At 25.2% G+C, this 2,500-nt stretch overlaps 1 protein-coding gene across 1 annotated transcript in view; it reads left to right on the top strand.

Moving 5' to 3' along the window:
* LOC130236936 (CLIP-associating protein 1) overlaps positions 1 to 2,500 on the top strand; it is a 108,718-nt gene that overhangs the window by 45,257 nt on the left and 60,961 nt on the right. The window contains exons 9-10 of the mRNA XM_056467692.1: positions 538 to 684; positions 1,168 to 1,244. Of these exons, the coding sequence (XP_056323667.1) occupies positions 538 to 684; positions 1,168 to 1,244 (224 nt within the window). The remainder of the gene's footprint in view (positions 1 to 537; positions 685 to 1,167; positions 1,245 to 2,500) is intronic.

Below are 2,500 nucleotides of genomic sequence, written 5' to 3'. Positions count from 1 at the left end.
TTCTGTTCTGTTCTGTTCTGTTCTGGTCTGATCTGGCCTGGTCTGTTCTGATCTGGCCTGGTCTGTTCTGTATTATTCTGTTCTGGTCTGGTCTGATCTGTTCTGGTCTATTCTGTTCTGTTCTGTTCTGTTCTGTTCTAGTCTTTCTGGTCTGTTCTTGTCTGGTCTGTTCTGATCTGTTCTGATCTGTTCTAGTCTGTTCTGTATTGTTCTGTTCTGGTCTGTTCTTGTCTGGTCTTGTCTGGTCTGTTCTGGTCTGGTCTTGTCTGGTCTGTTCTGGTCTGTTCTGATCTGTTTAGTTCTGTTTAGTTCTGTTTTCTTTTCTTTCTGTTTTGTCAAAGTAAAAAACAACAAAAATGATTGTGCTTTTATGGTTTGACTTTAATTAAATATAAAAACTTTGCTGCAAACAATGATTTTAATACAATAATACAAAATAAAAGCTAAATTATAGTATTAATAAAGCAAGCAAAAAACCCACTTGAATACAGCAGTAATTGTGTTTGTGTGTGTGTGTGTGTGTGTGTGTTTCCTCAGATAAGAACATTGATGATGAAGACTCAGTGGATGGAGGTCGATCCTCATCGTCCTCTAAAGGAGCTTCAGTGCGGAGAACAGGATCCACACGCAGACCAAGCTCCGCCTCCGGCAGACCAAGCTCCGCCTCCAGGAGACCAAGCTCTGGTCAGAAAAACTAAAACTGGACTATTTTTTATAATAAAAGTCTTTTTAAAAGTCTCATTGGCCTGCATTGTAAAGCACAGTCTCCTTTAATTACATCCACTAGAAATATAAAACAGAGTGACGTAAAAAAAAAAGTTGGGCACCCTATAAAATTAATATTTTTTCAAATCGGGACATGAAAAATCATTGAATTTGAAATATTAAAATGTTTGCAGAAGAAAAATGTTTAAAAAATAATGATGTATTTTTATTTTAATTACTATATTTGCATTTGAATTGGTAAGGAAATCAGATATGTCAAGAATAAAATTAAAACAAGTATTAACATCCAGAGTCTGTGCACAAGTGCTCTCTTAATCTTTTTCATAGCTGAAGATACTTTTTATTTGAATATTGCTGTGATATTTAGTCATTTATAGTCTTAATATATTTATATGGCTAAGATATAAGAAATCTAAAAGAATAAATGTGTTGCTTTTGCAGGTAAAGAGAGCTGTAGTGCTGGAGCTGTGGCTGAAGAAGACTTCATTCGTGCCTTTGAAGATGTGCCGACTGTACAGGTGAGAAAATCATATTAAAACATGATAAAAAATATAAATGTTTGATTTAATTTGAATTAAAGGAGGAAAATGATGCATTAAAGTGATCAAAGGGGATAGTTACATAAAATTAATTTAAAAAAACAACACAGAATTGTAAAATAAATTGCATTATGGTTTCTACATGTGATTTGATGACTGATAATATTCAAAAGTATTTCTTGATCATCGAGTGAGCATATTAAAATGATCTCTGAAGGATCATGTGACACTGAAGACTGGAGTGATGATACAGAAAATTCAGCTTTGCATCACATAATTACATTTTTAACTGTTGCTTTAAAGTAAACATTTATTTTATTTTATTTTAACAAAGTACAACTGAAAAAGTAAAAAATAGATGATATTTTTCAGTTTTTTTAGCTAAATATAAAATTAAAATTAAACAAAAAATGAGCTAATAATAGTGTTATGGTTAAATTAAATAAAATGAGGTTATTGTATTTATTTGTTATTTAATTTAATTTAATTTAATTTAATTTAATTTAATTTAATTTAATTTAATTTAATTTAATTTAATTTTATTTAATTTTATTTAATTTTATTTAATTTTATTTAAATTTTTTAAATTTCATTTTATTTAATTGTATTTAATTTTATTTAATTTTATTTAATTTAATTTAATTTTATTTAATTTAATTTTATTTTATTTTATTTTAACAAAAAAAAAAAAAAAAAAAAAAAAAAACGAAACCTAACGTTGCTCCAAAATTTGCTTTCTTTTATTCATTTATTTATTTTTATTTTAATAAAATACAAATGAAAAAGTAAAAAATAGATATTTTTCAGTTTTTTTTCGCTAAATATAAAATTAAAATTAAACCAAATATTTGCTAATAATAAAGTAGTGTTATGGTTAAATTAAATAAAATGAGGTTATTGTATTTATTTGTTATTTTATTTTATTTTATTTTATTTTATTTTATTTTATTTTATTTTATTTTATTTTATTTTATTTTATTTTATTTTATTTTATTTTATTTTAACAAATTGAAAAAAAAAAACTGAACAGAAACCTAACGTTGCTCCAAACGTTGGCTTTTAATTACAATTAAACTAAAAATAAATTGAACTAATAATAAAGTATGATTATGGTTAGATTAAATTAAATGGTTTTATTTATTTATTTATTTATTTTTATTTTAAAAAATACAAATGAAAAAGTAAAATATATATATATTTTTCTGTTTTTTTTATTAAATATCACATTAAAATTA

This window comes from Danio aesculapii, chromosome 11, assembly GCF_903798145.1.
Source record: "Danio aesculapii chromosome 11, fDanAes4.1, whole genome shotgun sequence".
Classification (NCBI taxonomy): Eukaryota; Metazoa; Chordata; class Actinopteri; order Cypriniformes; family Danionidae; genus Danio; species Danio aesculapii.
Note: the sequence above shows the minus strand (reverse complement) of the source record. Positions and strands in the feature narration are given on the sequence as shown.